This window comes from Limulus polyphemus, unplaced genomic scaffold (assembly GCF_000517525.1).
Source record: "Limulus polyphemus unplaced genomic scaffold, Limulus_polyphemus-2.1.2 Scaffold555, whole genome shotgun sequence".
Lineage (NCBI taxonomy): Eukaryota > Metazoa > Arthropoda > Merostomata > Xiphosura > Limulidae > Limulus > Limulus polyphemus.
The window spans coordinates 492,117-511,067 of NW_013666165.1; the positions used below are offsets into that span (position 1 = coordinate 492,117).

The window sequence follows — 18,951 nt, forward strand, 5'->3', positions numbered from 1 at the left end:
ATAGAATAATTCAGTGGTCTTTAAAAGAAAGATAAACCTCAAAAATGGATTGAAATGTATGGGGAAGAATAGCGAAAGAAAAACTTCAAAAGACAAGGAAATGTTTGCAAAATAACTAAAATAATTAATAGATAATGTGTTTTTGAACTTTGAATCAAGTGAGAACACGAGCATAATACCAGTCCATGCCAATAGCGATTTGTCCTGGTCTTGAGATATCAGTTACGAGTCTTCCATCATTGGCTTGTGCATTATTCGTATTTCTATATCCTGTCGCATATCTCCTTGAGAAATATATTTTGCCCGTTAATAATATTCTTATATATAGATGAATGGAATATAGGGGAAAATTATTTAATATGTCTGTTAATTATAGATTTCTAATGAATAAAAGAATAAATGTTATTAACACTTTACATTTGTAAGCCTGGTTGAAATTTTAGCTGAAACGTCCCTATGACATAATATTTGAATGCACATGCACGTGTGTTCGAGCGTTAAACAGCGCTTATAAATACAAGCGTTATTCGGAAATCGCCTGAAATATCCGATTTCCTGAAAGTGACGGAAATCATAGGCATAAATAATGAACTTGACTGATGATTGTTTCCAAAAGGTCAAAGTTTTTGATGTTGTGATCACATGATTACAACTTTATTAGGGTTTAGAGAAATATATCTTTTTACAGGTTGAATATTCTAATAATTCAGATTTTTGTAGAGTGTGCTTGTTGTAATTGTGTACATATCCAGTTCCTGTTGTAACTTTAAGCGTTGCACTAATGTGCACTTAAAGGTGTTGTAATAAGTCTCTTTAAGAGTTGCCAATGCCAATTACTAGTTTAAATATGCTAAGAGTTTTTACAAGTATAGTTGTGTTAGAGGTTTTTTAAGTGACTGAGATTTTGTACAAAAAACTATTCCGCAACAGTTATAAGCAACTAGTGATTTTTATTTTGAAAATAATGAATAATATGTGTCTAAAATATAAAGGGAACAAATCATTTCTCCATCTTTCGAAAATTGAATGGAAATTATTTTACAGTAGTTTTAAACTATGCTGTTTTTGTATATTTTTCTATTAATACATTTCATGCGATTGCCGTATAAGTAATTAAATGATACATTTTAGTGTCTGTTCTTTAGATCGATACTAAACATTTTATTTATTTGATTCGAACACTGCCTTCTTACTTCCCAAGCAATAAGGTAAGATATATACGTTATGTTGAACACTTTACTATAATTACCTAGTTATATTTACGTTTCTGTCGAAGGAGAAACAGCTCTCCTGTTAAGAATGAAATTTGTGCTAAACTTATTTTATGGGGGTCAAAATGTATTTAAAAACGTCCAGACAAAAAGCATAGATTGGAACTAAGAATGTTAATATTTAGCTCTTCTAAAAACCGTCATAATTTATGTGATTGAGTTAATATTATTTGAAATCAACATCTCTTTGTAAAATTGGCTATGAAACTAAATGTTGAACTGTTGTCATAATGACTTAACCCTTCCTGGCAACATCAGAAAACTCTTGAACCGTTCCTATCATTTTCTCGTTCTTTGACATAATTATATTAAAAGTTTGGAATTATTCCCATCAAAACCTTGTATTATTTACTTGAAATAATAACGACACATATGTACAATATGTCTGTTATCCGTGCTTGAAACAATTGTTCAATATTTCATTTTGTTGTCACGTAAATAGAATTTACATTTCTGGTGCATTGATTGATGTTCTTTCTATGAAACGTTGATATCCTTCTAGCCAGATTGATACTTTAGTCCAAAAAAAGTAACATAAAGTGTTGTCAACAGATGGCGATACTTATATTTGAAGATTTGAATAAGGTATTCATACCAGTGTTGTGTATTTTCTATGAATAAACAACACGAAAAAATATATTTTATTTTAAATTTCAAAACAAAGATGGTGAATAATTTGTATGTAATATATGCTTGCTGTGTTTTATACCTGGCATTAAGTCAAATATCTTTAAATGTAATAAAGTTGTAGTGTAAAGACAGTTTCAATGGAGTATATATTTTTCGTACGTGTAAAATTAAGAAAAATAAAGCTCTTCTTATTAAACAATTACTTGTTCTTTTTCATATCAGTTTCTCCAAATGGATGAAAAAAATTTAAGGATTTAGTACATGAGTGGAAAATACAATGTATATTTAGGCCTAACTTACAATGGGCTATATTAAAAATTTAACATATGGTATATTTTTTTAAGAGATGGCATAAACATTTCGTGGACATTTCAATTAACTTTTTTTATAAGTATTATAAACACAATAGATTAACACTTGCATATCTTTGACCTAAAATACATTTTAACCCGTATTTAATCCTATACATTAAATAAATATATAGAAAAATTGGTAAGGCTAAATAATTCAGCACTGAAGAAGGAGATAAGACCCCCGACCCCGAACATGACAACGAATGTGGTTTCATTACTATTATGTATTGAATGTTTTGCATTGCAGAGAAATATGACAAATGGAATCAAATAATATTCTAATTTGTTAATCATTTCTTAGATAATTTTTAGCATAACCTGGTCTTTTCAGAGTGATCATTTGTTTCCCCTACTTTCTCCGTGTTTCTCGTTTTACTTATAACATAAAACATACCGATTTGCATTAAGTTACAACGTCTGCACAGCGAAGCAGTCAGTTTTGTCACTATCATTACGAAAGAATGTTTGTGGCTGGACCGCCAGTGCAAGAAGAAAGAAAATGTAAATTTCTTCCAGAAATTAATTCGTAAGAGAAAAAAACAGATTTGGCTGTATGTGCGTAAACTATAATTTACGTGTCTATTTGTTTGATTTATTAAAGTTAAGCAGAAAAAAGTTGCTATCGCATTATATAAAAAATTAATTAAAAATAATAAAGAAATATAACAACAAGAAAATAATTTTATTGAAAGTGACAGCTGTATCCAATATTTTGGTTCATAGTGAAGTGTTATGGTATTGGTCTAGAGACGACATTTTATTTTTAATTATTACATTTTGAAGTTAGCCACGTGTCTTGTTTTAAAGTTGAAATAAGTCTAAAATTGAACGTATGAAGTATATTGATTATTTTATTTAAAAATTGAATATCTAGATGAATAACACGAAGTACAAAAGATCCCAAGGGTTAGATACAAATACGTACTAAGAACTGCCGTGAAATTGTTCAAGCTGATTTCTTCTATAAATGTTACACATGCGATAAAATTCTCAAGTAGCTTTTTTGTTGTTGTTGTTGCCAAATTGATATCAGTTACTACAAAATAGCAGACGTAGCTCAATTCTGTTATTGTGAGGCGCTCGAATAATGAATAGACATGCCATTTGCAAGATCTTTTTATTCCACGTTTGTCAAATGAGTTTAAAAAGTTTCCTTTCCATCGGAATGAATGTGTAGGGTTCGTTAAACAGAAAGTCCAACAAACACCGTGTCACATAGTATGAGTTTGTTTGTGCCCCTTATAACATGGACTGAATTTGTCAACAATATACTCTGCATATAAAACGAACGAGTAATCATTATTAAGGACATAGGCAAAACGAGAACCAGAAAGTAAAATCAATAGGCTAAGGAGTACTTACAGTTTGAGGAACAGATAGAAAGAAAAACGAGTTATTTTAGAAATAAAGAAGGCACTAAGAGGGTCTGCTGTTATCTTACCTATTGATAGAAATTATGAAAAAACAAAAAGTTGAGGAACGTTCATATAAATTTTAATTTTCATAAAGTTAAGAAGTCGGAGACTAAAGATACAGCAGAAAGTATAAAAACAACATAGTATTTCGTGTGTTTCATGTTTGAAACTTTGCTGATGTGATTAAATAACTAATCAGTATAACATTGTTTTAATTTTGTAGAAAGAAATGTTCTAGTTAGAGTAAATATAACATTTCTTGTTTCATGTAGAGTGTTTCACATCCCTCAATGTTAAATCAAGTTAAATCTCTAAAGTTTAAAAACTCTATTCAACTCTGATAGACCCTAATACTCTAAAGCTCTAGAAGTCTCACAGTCTCAATCTTAATCTGACTCTCTATATCAATCTGAATCAAAATCTACCTAATAGGGTAGAACCTGACTTTAAATAACAAAATAGAATAAGACAAACAAAGCCAAGCTACTTAATACACGCGCCTGGCCTTTGTGAATCTGAACCACTCTTGGTGGAACACAGGGCGGGGAAGACCCAGGCCATTACACTATTCGCCAACAAAAAACATAGCTGTTTATTTTGAGATATCACTGGGGAAGTCACAGCTAGCCTTCCTGCAAGAAAACTCAATTAATGACCAATTAGCGAATCTGGTCCCGTGTGCAGCTAATGTTATATTGTTTGCTTGAGTACCATTCTGCATCAGACTGAACTTAAAGATAATAGAAGTTTTGAAAAATTTATTTACTAACTAAAAGGGTAGCAAACACTTGGTACTGTCCTATACTAAATTTATGCTCACCCTCTTTATTTTCTAAAAAACTACGATCAGATTTTCCCTACATATTATCAAGTATACATGATAAAAAAAACTTTACAATAAGATAAGAAAAAAAAAGTATAAAGCAAAAACTATCTCACATAGATCACCTACCTACTTTCAGAAGGGATAACTAACAACTGTATAGAAAGCAAGAGACAAGAAAAACATTCAACAATAAAAGCAGCATGTAAGCACAAGATAGAACCCTTTAACTTAAAAAGACATGTCATACTACACGAAGAAACTTTTAACAATGATAAGGTATTAAAGAAATTCCGTTTAACAAAGAAACATATTACAATGAAATTGTACATTAAAAATTAAAGCAAATCACTTAAATACAGAATAAGCCGTACAAAAGCATTAAAACATAAAATGAACAAACTCTTTCCAGTATTAGAACATACACTAAAATAAACCCTTTAGTGCAAACTTAACATAATGAAATACTTTTATAGACCTTGAAGATAGCTTTTATACGCGGAAACATCTGTTAGCTGAGTTCTTGCACAGATCTTAAAATATAACGTTGATAATCGGAAACATCGGCACATGTAGGTATGTAGATCTTGAAAGTCGAGTTGTTCAAAACTTGAAAATAGCTTGATAACTGGACCAATTGTTGGTTGAGATGTCACAAAGGAAATATCTGCTGAAGATTTTCGCCAGACACTAATTATAGCAGAACCGTCTGGAAAATGATCTATAGGAAATAGTACAGCTTATAAAATGAGCAGATCAACGTAGGCCGGTAAGGCAATCACTGATTGGCACGTCCTTAAGCCAATCATGAAATGTCACAGATATACTGAAGGGTGTGTAGATTGTATAGGAATTCTTTTTGGCGGCAAAAGACAGGTTTATGCATTTTAATAAAGGTGGCTTCCAGAATATAGAGATGAAAGGTTGACAGACCATTTGCAATAATTTCAAACCTGCTATCCGCATATAAAAGCTATTTTCAAGTTTATAGATCTATAAAACAAAAAAGCCTAATTGTAATTACACAAACAAATATAAATATATACAAGCCACCAAAGATTGTTAAAAGTGATGGAATGGACATAAAAAATGTTTGCTCCTGTCAATATGTTTTTTAATTCTCTATTTATGACACATTAATAACAAATTCATTTCTTCGTCTCACAATAGCTATGTTATAAGGCCTACATAGAAACATTACTGAGTTATAATGTAGAAGCAGAGAAAATCCATCAATGTGGGTAAAGGACATGGTGGGTAGTTTTGACGATCTCGACTTTAACAACTGAGATAATGATGGAATCCAAGACCGATACATAAATACACTTGGTAGTCAAACTGTTGACATGATTGACCATTTACATTTGGAGGTTTTAGAGATTATACAAATGAAATGTGAGATTTTTGAGATGAGAAAATTATTTTTAATCTTAACATGAAAATCACTTTACACACGAACTACTAAAAACAAATACTCGATATATTCATAGACAAATCTATTTTTACTTTATTAAAAATACTTCACTAAAAATATTATTTTCTATATGTGAAAGACTTATAATGTTTACTGAAAGACTGTCAAATTTCATGAAGATATATGTTCACTATATTAAAAGTTAGTAGTATCAGATCTATAAAGACTTTGAACGAGTACAAAGAGGTAATGTGGTCAGTCTAATTGACTGAGCATGTTGAGAGAGTTAAATAATATAGTTGTTCATAATTTTGTTACAGAGTGATTAAATGTAACAACACGTTTAGTAGATATACTTTTTATGTAGATGAAATATCAAAGTCTTTATTGTACAAAGGTGAATAAATGTTTTTAAAATTGAAGATATTGTCAGAGTGACCTTCATTAAGTAAAAGATATTAATCTTCTTATATAATAATAATAATCTTGTTTGTAGATCATATGACAAAACAAAACAAATCTAATTAAAATATTCTGGTTTGTCATACTTATATAGAATACAGTTACTTAGTCTTATACATTTTTACAGACAGTCAGATAGTTCTTGAATAAATTCACCACTTTCAACAACATCAGTGGAATTCAAATTTTTACAATCATGTACATTTAGTTTACTATTGTATTGCCTAGCAACACACTCATACTAACACACTTACCCAGGTGTTGATGACGCAATTCTATTATACCACCCAGCAACGTACATATAGCAACACCCTCCTGGTGTCGATGATGTACATATTAGGTCAATGCCCTCGACACGTCACTACGTTCATAAGAGCTTGTTGAAATTGGGTCAAGGTCATGTTTGCTTACTTCCGGCTCGAGAGTGCCACCCTATACTACTTATGTGCATGGGCATATTTGTTAAAGTCATATATATCTACATTTGTATATTTGTTATGCTTGAGCAGATATAGGAGGCACAGAGGTACATATAATTAATAATAACTTCCTATTAGAGTAAGCTATCTACTTAGAACAAAACTAAAAAAATAACCTGGTAATGATTATAACTAATTAAATATTGTTTTCTTATGTTCTAACTTATAAAGATTAGAATGCATTGTTTTATCAGTTGGGTACCCTTGCTGTTAACAACATTTTCGGCCGTAAATCCAATAATACATCACGAAATTCGGTCACCTTAAAAGATTTAGCCTTAAGCTATACTAAGCTAATAATGCAAAACAATTTCTATACAAAAAATATAATAATAATAACAAATAACAAAACTAGATATATTCAGCACTGTTTGAAAAAAAGAAGTAATTATACCTCACTTATTGAACACGAAATCACTAGTTGTTAGCTTTAGCAAATTCTCGTTTTTTGTACATTGTTATTTTTATTGATTTTAATTAAAATATTTAGTTAGATAAAAAATATTATTGATTTTTTTGCGAAAAACCATGATTAACATGGTTGATTTAGTCACAACAACTCAGGATATTTAAATCAATTTTCATCTTAGCAACGTTGGGTGCTCTGATTTCTTTACCTAATTCAATATTTTGATTAAATATCAATAAAAATAACAATGTGCAATAAAATAGAAATTTGCTAAAGCTGCTTTAATCAAAGCAAAACCGGGTACATTGCTCCTGCTTCTTGCATGTGCTTTGTATGACATGTCAAGTTTCCAAAACAAAATTACCTACCTTTTGGTGTCCTGATTTCTGTTGTGTGGTCAAGTGTCGTTTGCAGTGTATTCTGACTTTATTATGGTTCCATTTAATGAAGAATAAATTTATTATCTTCTCGTTGCAACACAACACAAATTAAAATTTGGCGATACCAAAAATGTTTGCAAAGTCATTGTATAGCTGACTCTTGGGAGTACACGCAAGCGAAGCAAAACATATGGCTGAAGCAAGCCTATTTAGTTGAGGGAGTGTGTGCGCATGTTCGAGAGAAAGCACTAGCCTTTTTCAGTTAAGGCTATAGAGTAGGCATGTATGTGTAGCAGAAAGAGAGAAGGAAGAAAAGATCATAAATGAAGACTCCACGAAGTTTCTAAATAGTTTTAACGCTTGACTGATCATGGATAGAATGATCAGGAAAAGTTCTCACGCAGAGAAGAAACATAAATAATAGCCCTCTTGATCACACATTACCAAAAAATCCAGAATTTTCTAAATGAGGTCAAGTTGTCGTCCTGTTTGCCAAAAATAGCTATACTGGTCACTTTGGCTGGCCACATAGCCCATATTACTCATAGCCATATATGAGAGCTAACCACTATTTGAAGGCCTCGTATGTGAACGAAATTAGAAATTAGACCTAACATTAGATAGGACTGTTCAAGCCCACAGCGCTTCGTATCCAAACTGCTATCCACGCAATTACAAAACGGCTACTACACACTTTAACGTTGCATGAAATATATCATCATCATGATCAAGTGCCATGTTTTGTAGGGTAGGCGATCATTTCCCTCCAACTTTCTCGGTCCCAATCATTTGTGTTACATCAGTCACCCTCTCTTTGTGTAGCCAAATTGTTAAACCGACAGGATCTTCTTTTGCTGTCTACCTATACTTCGTTTCCACACAGATTTCCCAGTTGTTACCAAATGCTCCATCCCTCATCACGTGACCAAAGAATGCTGCTTATCTTTTTCGTACTTTTGTTATCAATGTTCTTTTTTGTTTCTGCTTGTTGTATAACTTCTTCATTTGTTTTAGTTCTTTGTGGGAAACTCTCAGCATTCTACACAGGAACCATATTTCGGTCGCATTAAGTGATTTTTCCATTTATTTGTTTATACAAAATATATGCATGATCGTAAAAGTACTTAATTTAAGAGTTCCAAAGATGAGATACCTCAGTTTTCTATAACTCATTCATACACGAAAGGTTAGTAATTGATTAGAGCTGATGCTTAAGACTTTAATTAAAAAATGCTTAATGGTGTTTTTTTCTTTCGTTGTTGCTTCCTTGAGCGACTACACCTTAAGCAACACTTGCATCATGTAATAACTTGAAGCTGAAAGCAATATGGCACTGCATGTGACTGGAGGATCTACGTACAGTTGAATTAATACAGCACCTGAAACTGTCATGAAACATTGAATAACGCTCTTTCCAACAGGTGTTACTGATGTAGACGTAAGCCCTTATATAAACTATACAGTACGTCAAGCTTACAAAATATCGTAGAGAGCGGATCAGGAATTTTCTTTTCCAGGTTTGAATAACTGTAGAAATTTATTAACATTTGAGCAAAATTAAGGATGATGTTTCTGACTTTTTCCTTGCTGTTTACTTAGTGACTAAGATATAAAAAAAATCAAACAGGTTGATTTTAGTTAGTTAATAAAAACAGATCAACGAAATTCAACTAAAAAATGTCTTTTTCTTTAGAGCAATATATATATATATATTTGAAAATTAATACTTAAAGAGTCAAGCAGAGTGAAAGGACTGCGTTAAAAACAGCAATTCCAAACGTAGTTGTACTAGTTAGTTTAGATAACTTGGTTGGGCTTTTATAATTCTATACTAGTATAATTTATCTACTGTACTACTGATTAAGTTAAATTATAGCCTGTACCCTGGGAATCCTTTAAATTTATGCACCTTATTTAATTTAAGTTTGTTTTTTGTTGGGCTTGTTTTGTTCATTTAAGTATATATATATATGTGTGTGTGTGTGTATCTGTAAAATTGATTTTATTTTAAACATCTTGTAAAATTGTTATAAGCTGCAGCGCGTTGTAACATTTTATTTATTTGGAAACATACCGCAGCGGTAATAATTGCATAAAATTATGTAAAGGTATTAAATAGAAGTTCATTCATTGAATAAAAGTTAATTGAATATCTCATACATTATATATATATCAAACCAAAAAATAAACATGCATGCTTAACCTGAATTAAATGAAAAAAAGCAGTTTACGCTTAAAATCATATATTAAAATGGAGCAACTAATTAACATAAATGTTTGGGTGTGCTCTACATAAAATAAATTAAATGATAAATATAATTTTTAATATATTAGCAATAAGAAGGTAAAATAACGTTAATCGACCCCCTCAGTTTAGGTTTTTGCACGTCAAGCTCCAGATGACTTGCATTTCAAATGACTGATTATTTAACCTACGCCTATAAATGAATAGTGGGTAGAGGTAGTGTTACATTCTATAAAATTTCACTTCCGTATTCAGAAAGGTCACCATGAACACCAATGGCAGTCTGGCTCCAGTTTTACACGCCTAAAAAGCTTAAAATAAGAGTCTTGATAAGGCACTTGAGGTAGTATTTCTGCCACTCCTTTGAAGGAGATATTTGCAAGATATTTACGAATCCCAAGAGCAAGATATACATCACTGACAAGACTGAAATTCAGACGAACATATAGGCCGCTCCTTTAGTACAGGCTTTTCTTCTTCGGGAAATGTGTCATCCAGTTTAGGATGGTAGTGCAAGTGTTGTCATCCATTTGGTTGAAGTCAGAGCTAAACTACACCAACATACAGTAGCACAAAAGTTCAGAGAATGTGCTTCCCATACTGTGTGGCATTAATGGTACCATTTCATAAGATGTAGAGATTTATATGCTCATCAATATTCATTTGTACCCACAGGTACTTCCACAACTGTCATATGTCTTACGTTTCTGAATGCAAAAAAAGTTGTGTTTCAAATTATCTCTACATATTAGTTGGCTACAAGGTAAAGAACGGATCATATGTAAAAAGAATGTCGCTCAATGTGACTCTGATTCATTAGACATTTTTTGGTACCATTTCGAGCATGTTGTTTTGTGTCTTGCTTGAACATAATGCATCTCATTAGCTTCCCGCATACACATCGATCATGTTGAAGTATGTATATAATAAAATGTAAACTGATACGACGTCCAATTGTGACTGTGAACATCTGTTTTAGCCATGGAGCAGAAAGTCTATGATTTTAGCGAGCTAGAATCAACCTATAGTAGCTGTCTGCTTTGTGTTGAAGGTGATGGTCAGACTGGACCAAGTATTCGAGCAATTACTCAGACCTGCGATGGTTTTATCGTCTTGATATTTTTACATGTTCTACGTAATTCCTGTACACTTAATCCGAAAATGATATCCATGTTATAACGCAATACATAAAAGAAAGACCACAATACGTAGTAATAAGACTAAAAGACGTGGATTTCACACACACACATACTCACAGAAATCAGGATGAATGATGATGCATATTCGTTTGACATCAATGTTCTTCTCTTTTCTTCAGTTTGTTTGTATTTTTTGTTAACAAATATAAAAACAGAAATTTTCATTATGGTAAACGAATTAAAAATTTGATCTAAGTAAGAATTTTTTCTTCTTCCCGATTTGTAAAAAGTCCTTACATGACAGAAACAAATGAATATTATTTTCGAATTTTGCGTAGCTGAATTATGGAAAATCCTTCATTTAAACCAAAACAACTTTTATGAAGTTTAAATTCGCAGACACATGTTATACCTTGGTTTGGAAGCGGCTCCAGGTTTTACTGATGAAACTTGTATCTAATTCACAACAGCCTTCTTTTAAATGTCTTCTTTGAAGACTGGTCATGATTCGTGTACAGTGTAGAAGAGCTCTTTAAACTCGGTAATTCACTTCGAAAAGATATTTGAGTCAAGACTGTGAGACACCTGTATACGGTGTATATGTGACATTGGTTGAATTAGAATCGTTTGCATTTCAGATCACATGATATCTCGTAAAATGCCGTATTTACATAACAATAATAAGCTCAGGGAGCGATTGAAATTGTTTGTACCATTGGTTTTGTATTGCCTTTGCTATAAAATTTAAATTCACTTATTCTTTGATTGTTTTATGTAGCGAATGCGATGGTCCAGGCGTGGCCTATTGGTTAGCATGCTGGACTGTGAATCCTAGGGCCAATCGATCGCGTCACATTGCAGCAATATCGCGTTCTGCACATTAGGGTTGTGGGTGCATTATAAGAATGAGAGTCAAATCCCACTATTCTATTTAAAATAAACCAAGGGTAGAATAGATGATGCTGCCTTCCGTCTACTCTATAAGCTATAAAATAGGGATGACTATCGCAGATAGTACTTGAGTAGCCTTGCGCGAATATCAGAAACAAACAAAAGTAATGTATGTAAATACAGAGTGCCTTTGCTTCCTTCAAAAGTAGTTTGTTAGCATAACAAGCAGTAAGATTAAAATACTATGTTTATTACTTATATATGTTATACATAAACAAATTATGTCAAATTCCCTTTATTGTTAAGGGAGTTGAATAATTTTCATTTAGTTTTCACAACAAATTCATCATTTCTATGTCCACTGCTTAAAGACCTTTTTTGTTGTCTTTCAAAATTTATAATACACACTAGAGAGGTTTATATATTTTGATGATAAAATTAGAAAAAAACGACTATTACCCTCCAGATAATTATAAGAAAACTTTTATGTTAACAAGCGTTTCGCCATTACGACTTCTTCAAGGCTAGTATATAAAACTGTTTGATATTACAGTATTCTTTAAATTATAAAACTCCTTGTGATGACCTATTTCTCTAGTCTGCCATAGCGTGCCTCTAACAACGTATAGAATATTGTTACGTCTCCGTTCGTTAGTTAATTTTCCGTAAATTCGTTCTGACGAAACTTTAGCGACAACGACACAGAGACCAATACGGAAGAAGATACGTCCCGTAAAATTAAGAGACTTTGTTGAATTGTAATTTTGTGTTTGTAATTCTGTACATTTAATTAAGTTATTGTTAATTGTTATTGGTTTAATGTGAGTGGCTGTTGTTCGGGACGAACAATACTAAGGAATGGGCAGTGTTATGACATCGGGGTCACGTGACGCTAGTATCACGCCACAAGCTTCTCGAACGTTCACGTCCCTTCCTGAAATATCGGGAGTTTACTAGATCTCGGTATTCTTTTATATATAAGACGGTCACAACGTGACGGGAAGGCAATTAGTTATTGAACAGCAGACAGAGAGAATATTGTTGAGCACGTGAGAAGTTCGTTGTGAATTATAGGGTTTGTTATAGAGCGACTGTTGAAATTAAGTGTATCGCAAAATTGTATTCAGAGAGAATAAACCAGTTTTATTTAAGAAAGGACTTGTATCGGTAAAGTTTCTTCGGTAAGAATTGTTACGGAAAATTAACGAACGAACGGAGGCGTAACAATATGATGTGTGTGTGTTTTGAATAGTGATTTAGTTACATGTACTATCCATTGTACCTGTTCATTTTTAGATTTTTTTTCGCTAATCAGTATAGCTTCCATATATTTAAGATATGTGTGTTTTGAATAGCGATTTAGTTACATGTACTATCCATTGTCCTTGTTCATTTTTGGATTTTTTCGCTAATCAGTATAGCTTCCATATATTTATGATGTGTGTGTGTTTGAATAGCGATTTAGTTACGTGTATTATTCATTGTCCCTGTTCATTTTTGGATTTTTTTCGCTAATCAATATAGCTTCCATATATTTATGATGTGTGTGTTTTGAATAGCGATTTAGTTACATGTCCCTGTTCATTTTTGGATTTTTTTCGCTAATCAGTATAGCTTCCATATATGTCCTCTCTTTAACATCTTTGGCTTTTTGTAAGATAGAAACTTTAAATGGTTTTTGATTTTCTATGTTTATGATTTCATGTTTGTATAGGAAGTGTTCTGTTGGGGCTATTTTGTATTGGTTATACATATTGTTACGACAGCGGGGGTCACGTGACTCTAGTAACACGTCATGCGCTTCTAGAAAATTCATGTCCCTTCTTGAAGCCTCGAGAGGTTACTAGATGTACGTTATTTTTGCATATAAGTCGCCAAGAAGTGACGGCAATAATGTAGTTGAATTACAGACAGAGATAGAGACCGACAGTTGGGTCGAGCGCGTGAGTCGTTCGTTGTGAATTATAGCGTTTGTTATAGCGTGACTGTGGAAATCAAGTGTATTGCAAAGTTGTATTCAGAAAGAATAAACCAGTTTTATTTAAGAAAGGACTTGCGTCGCTAAAGTTTCATCGGAAAGAAATTATACGGGAAATTAACTAACGACCAGAGACGTAACAATATATTAGGTCGTAAAGAAATTGGTGTTTGGAACACTTTCATTAGTCACCCCTCAAAAACGTACATCACGTATAATAGTTAAACGAACCACCTAAACGTGACGTTAGTGTAGTCTATATAATGTGTAAAGTTTAGTATACTCTAATCCCTTATAGTGATGGCACCCGACGAGGTATTCGTTTCGTAAAAATAGTGTTTTAGTCTTTTTGTGCTGTTTAAATTGCATTAGGCGTGAAGCAGCTTCGATTTATTCTCACTAATTCTACATTGTTCTTCTTTTGATTTGGTCTGAGTGGTGTGAGTTGTAATGGAGAAATATTGGCTTCTTGCATTCTTTGTTATGCATAGAACTCCATATTTGTCTGTCTTGAACTTTTAAGGTTACGTCTAAGAACGTTAAGTATCCTTCTGCGTTGGGTAGTTTTAATGTGAACTTGACTGATGGGGAGAAGTTGTTTAGGAAATAGTAAAACTGCTGTAGTGTTTATTTTCCATGATACACGAAAGGAATCATGGGGAATCCAAACGGAAGAGATATATGAACGAACATGAGCGATAAGATTCGTCATTTTTTTTTCTGGGGGCGTTATTATGTGATAGTCGATCCCAATATTCGTTGGTAAAAGAGTAGCCCAAGAGTTGACGGTGGGTGATGATGACTAGCTGCCTTCCCTCTAGCCTTACACTGCTAAATTAGGGACGCCTAGCACAGATAGCCCTTGTGTAGCTTTGCGCGAAATCCAAAACAAACAAACAAACAAATAAGTCACGTGGCTGTTACTTAAAACCATCTGTCAGGTGAGTTCGGTTACAGTGAGCAGTAAAATACTTAACCTCTATCTTGGGGCTGTACGTGTACCAAATAGTGTACAAGTATGCAAGCGTTTATACAATTGTTACGAAGAAGGACAGTTCCGTTTTTAACTTGTTTATCACTACAATAAAATTACGTATTTTCACTTACTTATATGCGTGTAAAAAAACAAAAACAAAAAACAGCAAGGCTAAAATGTAGCTAGCTAAGACTAAAGCACTTAAAAACATTGCAATTTATTTAGAGTTACATTTAATGATGCATGTGTATATTAATCGGTTTTCTTTGATAACAAGTAGCGAAAAGGGTAAGAGTTCTCGTTTTATTCGATCTGGGACATTCTAATAAGTTTGTATACCATTAGAGCCACATTCCAATATACTAACTTATAATCATGACACTAATAACATATAACTATCTTAATTACAGCGCCTATCTATATCAGTTACAGACAAATCAATGCATCACCATATTTCATACCAATATGATGTGGACTTAGAGAGGCAATCGGATGGAAAACTACTCGATGTTCAAAGAAAAAACTTTTATAATGAGAAGAGGGCGAATGTGTGTTAAATTGAGATCTATTGATCTATACTAGCTATGAAGATGGATAATATTTTTTGTTTGATTTTTGTATAGGCTTAATTTGTCTTCCTATTGAGGAATTTGTTATGAGAGGTTTAATTATAGGTGAGCAATTCCGTAAAACTTCAACTGTTTTCTTTTATGGCACTTTTCGGCTAGTTTTCAGGATCAAAAGATAAGGCCCCCTAGTGGCACAGCGGTATGTCTGCGGACTTACAATGCTAGAAACCGGGTTTCGATACCCGTGGTGGGCAGAGTGCATATAACCCATTGTGTAGTATACTATTCTAAAACATAGATATGAATTCAAATTTTTTTCGTGTACTATTGTTTTCTTCCAAAATATTTCTCTACGTATTCTAACCTGTATAAAGTATAACCCAATGTATTCTAACCTGTATAAAGTATAACCCAATGACGGTAGTAACTTGTAAAAGAAAGACAAGCAGCGTGTTTGTTCGCGTCTTCTTTATCTTGCAAATTAATATCTAACTAATAGTTCTTGTTTTTTTTAAGGGATACCCACTTAGAATAAAATTTAAGTTCTAGCGCTTTTCTTCCTCGAGTATTTTTAAAATCAAATTTTATTATTTTGTCGGCCCTTCCAACTCCATTTCATTACATAGTCCTTACATTACATAGTATAGTCCTTTTGTAATATTTAATCACTTATAAAATATATAGTTTTATAAAATACTTGTTATTGAAAGTAGGCATATTTCAATTGTGTTAATTTTTATAAACTTACCTGCAGTGTAGTATTTCGCTTTTATCTTAAAAAATAAAATCGTTGATTTTCAGCTGCTATTTTTCTTTGATATCAATATTTCGCCTATCACAATATACGTTTGATGGTTTTTTATCTTGTTGCTAAACTCTTGGATTAAGAGGTGTCTTTACTACACGTAATTTTCCAGGGAGAGTTCACGCACGAAAATCACGTGGAGTTGTCATACCACTACACGACTAACAGATAGCAGGAAACGTCCGAGTCAGGCAATCACAAACTCAAAAGAAATACTGTCCAATCGATAATGTCGGACCAAGGATGGTCTCAGACCAATAAAACTGTCGTCAAAGAGATTACAAATATCTCGCCAAATACTTCCCATTCAACAATGTCGGACCAAGGACGGTCTCAGACAAATAAAGTTGTAGTCAAAGAGATTACAACTATCTCGCCAGATACTTCCCATTCAACAATGTCGGACCAAGGACGGTCTCAGACAAATAAAGTTGTAGTCAAAGAGATTACAACTATCTCGCCAGATACTTCCCATTCAACAATGTCGGACCAAGGACGGTCTCAGACGAACAGAATTGTCGTCAAAGAGATTACAACTATCTCACGAAATACTCCCCATTCAACAATGTCGGACCAAGGACAGTTTCAAACAAACAAAATTATCGTCAAGAGGTCTCCGAGTGACATGCACAACTGTGATGAGGAACAAGGATGTTACTTTGATGATGCTGAAAATTCAAGAGATCTTGCAAATTTAAGTATTATCCATAAAGAAACCAAGTTTGATCAGAAAATTATCAGATCTTTCACACTTCCTGAAAATTTCACACCAGAGATTGAGCAAGTCTCTGTTGAACTGGATGAATCCGTAGACCCACCATCTCAGTCTTCCAGGGACGCTGGTAGAGACATATTTTCTGATGAATGTTTAGAGAAGCACAATTATTATAGGTCTAAACATGGTGTCCCTTCACTGACATTGTCACCTCAGGTTCGTTATAAAGTTTTCTTGTTTGTCATTAAAAGGAAAATTAGTGATAGTGAAAAGATTAGGTATTCAAGGAAAGAAAATATATTGTTTAGTCTTCCTGGAATGGTCTATTAAACTATAGGAGGATAATTTCTTTAGTGTACTTGCAATGAGAAGCTAACAAAGCAGGTAATCTAAGTTTGAAAATATTATCGCAGCTGACATTACAACAAAGATATTTATCAAATTCAGGTCTCTCTCAATCACTAATAAGAGGTTACTTCAGTGACACATAGAGAAAAAAATTCCATTTCCTAATTTGCTAAAAAAACACAAAAACTCATACACTTTTAAATGCTCCTAGGAATTAGGGCCTGTGTTTCATATATATGGATTAAGATTAATATCTTAGAGATGAAGTTTGAAAAAATTAAGTATTTATAATTAGCATAATTCTCTTTTGAACTCTGAAAGTTATATGTTGCTGTTTCAGAGAAAAAACAACAACAGTATTTTATAACATTGACAAAACTTCTAATCAGTATTCTTATAATTGAGCTTTAAGATATCCCGCCACTCTGAGATTATTAATCTATATTATCATACATCATAAGCTTTTGTCCATAGGTGTCCATGCAACAGTTTAACTACTTATGTTCAAACGGATATCCAGGCTAGGTGTGTACAAAAATTATAAGGGCGCGCAAGAAACCATATTTATTAAAGAGGCGGGAGTAACAAATGTATGAGAAAAACTGTCATAAGGTATAAATTTATCAAAACAACAAAAAAAAAAAAAAGAACAGTCATTAAGATTAAAAGTTTTTTGTTCGTGTGTAGTTTTAATACAGCTGACCATTCAGAAGGCTATTTTAGGTGTTTTGATACTGTTAAACAAATCCCCCTGTTTAGAGTTTTACAAACACCGAGGGAGTTAAGTTTTTTGTTTTTACAAGCACAAAGAAGTAACTATCTTAGCTAGACACATCAAAAGAATTATCCCATATACGTCAGGAAAGAGAATTGCACAGTTTGTTAACAATAGAGAAAAAAGAAATGTTAGATTAACTGAAAGAATATATTTATTGAATAGAAATTGTTCAGAGGGCGTTATTGATAACTGTATATTTCGCGCTAAAGTATATGGACCAAAAGCTAATGATAAGTAAGAAATGTTACCAATCATCACTAATACACTCCAGGGTTAAAAGTTAATATTAAAGAATGCAAGTCTTTGGTTGCCTCTTATACATCGACCACTGTAAGAAGAGCCATAAGTACTATTAATATTATTGTAGCTTATAGACAACCTATAAACTTGGACGGTTCACTTTGTTATAAATATAATACTGAATATAGAGATGGAAGTATTACTCAATGTAAGAACTTAAGATGCCAACTCTATAATCTAGGTTATATTACCAGTACTAATATCATTAGAAACATAGATCAAACTATTATGTTTAAAATCAAAAGATTTGTCTCTTGAATTTCTAAAATCTGTTTCATATGTTCAAATGAACAATATGTGATGAAAGTTAAGTTGGTCAAATTGAAGATTTAGAATAAATTAACAAAATTTTCACTTTAGAAACCTAAGATATTCAGAACGTTTTTACAATTGTATCATAAATACCCCTGTCCTATTACAAGAACCTTTCTTTTTGGTTTTACATTTTTTTTTTTTTATAATCAACAAAAATATTATTCTTTGAAAGTTATTTTATTAAAAAATTGGAAGTAAATGGAAACTTATTTAAATAACTTGTGGATTTATTATGTTTTTATTGTTTATGAATTCT

The 18,951-nt window shown here is 32.4% G+C and overlaps 1 protein-coding gene across 1 annotated transcript in view; it reads left to right on the top strand.

The window, feature by feature from the left end:
- The first annotated feature begins 9,113 nt into the window (after positions 1–9,113).
- Positions 9,114–18,951, top strand: part of LOC106459080 (probable pathogenesis-related protein CaO19.6200) — a 15,906-nt gene continuing 6,068 nt past the window's right edge. The window contains exons 1-2 of the mRNA XM_013918660.2: positions 9,114–9,153; positions 16,352–17,170. Of these exons, the coding sequence (XP_013774114.1) occupies positions 16,469–17,170 (702 nt within the window). The 5' untranslated portion in view covers positions 9,114–9,153; positions 16,352–16,468. The remainder of the gene's footprint in view (positions 9,154–16,351; positions 17,171–18,951) is intronic.